At 44.7% G+C, this 1985-nt stretch overlaps 1 protein-coding gene across 1 annotated transcript in view; it reads left to right on the top strand.

Moving 5' to 3' along the window:
* ebf1a (EBF transcription factor 1a) overlaps positions 1–1985 on the top strand; it is a 48376-nt gene that overhangs the window by 29825 nt on the left and 16566 nt on the right. The window contains exons 9-10 of the mRNA XM_025063374.1: positions 644–806; positions 1775–1856. Of these exons, the coding sequence (XP_024919142.1) occupies positions 644–806; positions 1775–1856 (245 nt within the window). The remainder of the gene's footprint in view (positions 1–643; positions 807–1774; positions 1857–1985) is intronic.

Below are 1985 nucleotides of genomic sequence, written 5' to 3'. Positions count from 1 at the left end.
GTGAGCGGGGGAGGTGGGCGGGGGGGGTGGGGGTGGGGGCCCGGCTGCGGGGGGGAAAGTCAGTCGTCTCTAAAATGGATTATGAGCGCTTCAAGTCTTCAACATGTCTGACAGGCTGCAGATCTGTGAAGGAGCGCAGCTTCAGCTCCTCCAGATCCTCAGATCAGTTCCAGTCTCGTCCACTTGTCCTCAGCCGTGTCGTCGGTCCTGAACACCAGCGAGCAGGTGCCGATAAAGTAGCAGAGACAGCTGAGCGTCGGCCTAATGAAGGCCACTTATTCAGAGGGCGCGGCCACTGTTGGCTCGCTCTGCTCCCCGCTCGCCTGGCCTTTGATCAGGCTCTCAGCACACCTGACATTTACACGCCCGCACGTTTGCCATGTGTCATAAAACAAGCGCTCCTCGCACACGGGGCAGGGGTGATGTTTAATAACGGGGCGTGTATAATCACCCTGATTAGTATTCCTTGCTTTCCCGTGACCCCTGGGAGACGGCGGCGGTGGTGGGGTGTGTGTGTGTGTGTGTATGTGTGTGTGTGTGTGTGTGTGTGAGCCAGAGAGTAACAGATACAGACAACACGAGACGCCCTTGTCGTGTGTCGTTCCATTTGTTAACTCCTCGTCTTTTTTTTTCTATCTTGTAGCGACTCCAAGCATCAAAGCCATTAGTCCCAGTGAAGGCTGGACGACAGGGGGCGCTACAGTCATCATCATTGGGGACAACTTTTTCGACGGTCTGCAGGTCATCTTTGGAACCATGCTGGTCTGGAGTGAGGTCAGTCACCGCAATCATTTCATTCTCTTACAGCAAAGAAAATATTTCTTTTTGACAATGATGTGACTCTGAGATCAAAGGGTTCCAATCAAAGACTGTGTAATCTACAAAGGAACTATTATTTTATAAACTAAAAAAGAAATCCTGCTCAAAATAATTGTATTATTATTTCTTAATTATGAATACATTTTGTAGAGGATGATCTAAAATTTAAAAAACTCCCCACAGAAAAATTATTAAAAATACATTGTCATAACAAGTGAATATGAAAATGTATTTAGATAATTACAAATATAATGCATTAATTTAAAATTAAATGACTTTGTCATTTCTGTCTTTCGTCTTATTTTTCTTTCATGCCTCGCAGTAATATAGAATGTTTTATGAACTCAATCTCCGACATGTCCCGGAGCTAAATGTCAGATGTAAAAAAGAAAAAATGGGCAAAAAAAAGAAAAAAAAAATCGCAATAAATTTCTCCAATTAATATTACTGATATGAGCAAAAAAAACAATCAATACATTAATTCATAGCAGTGATTTCCAAACACTAATTAAAAAATATCGCTGTATAAACCAAATCAACGTTGGCCTCAGTGTCGGCTTCTTTTCAGTTGTTTTCATGTATTTGCATTTGGGGCGGGGCAGAGGTCCAAGCCCCGCCCCCAACGCTCTCATCAGGCCAATTTTCATTAATGATCAACACCCCTGACCCAATTAATGAATCTGTAATCAGAGCAACTTCTACAATAGTAATAATAATAATAATTACTTCATGTTGGATGAAATAATTCTTGTTGTGAAAAATCGATGCATCCAAACCATAATAAAATACGTTATCGTCTGTTATCTGGTCTGGTGGTAACGACCAGACCGGAGTTAGAACTAACCCTGACCTGGTTAAGTGCTGCTCGCTCCCAGTGTTGGGTCAGCGTGGTCGTCTGACAAACGGGCTGTGTTTTATTCATAAACAGACAACCGCTTCTGAACTCCTCTAACAGGCTCCGTGTCAGCACTGATCACCGTCCTCGGCTTCACAGTGACATTGCCTGTGGCTACGCGGCCACCGGGGGGCGCGGAGCCGTAACGCTGCCTTTTTTACGGCTGATTAGAGCAGGAAAGAAAGTCAGAAGCAGAGCCACCGATGGTCCCCGGAGCACGTGTTTAGTTTAGAAGTTTCATTGCATTAATCTTTCTGCCCCTCTGCCCCCC

This window comes from Cynoglossus semilaevis, chromosome 15 (genome assembly GCF_000523025.1).
Source record: "Cynoglossus semilaevis isolate Cse_v1.0 chromosome 15, Cse_v1.0, whole genome shotgun sequence".
Taxonomy (NCBI): domain Eukaryota; kingdom Metazoa; phylum Chordata; class Actinopteri; order Pleuronectiformes; family Cynoglossidae; genus Cynoglossus; species Cynoglossus semilaevis.
This window is presented reverse-complemented; position numbering and strand designations above follow the sequence as displayed.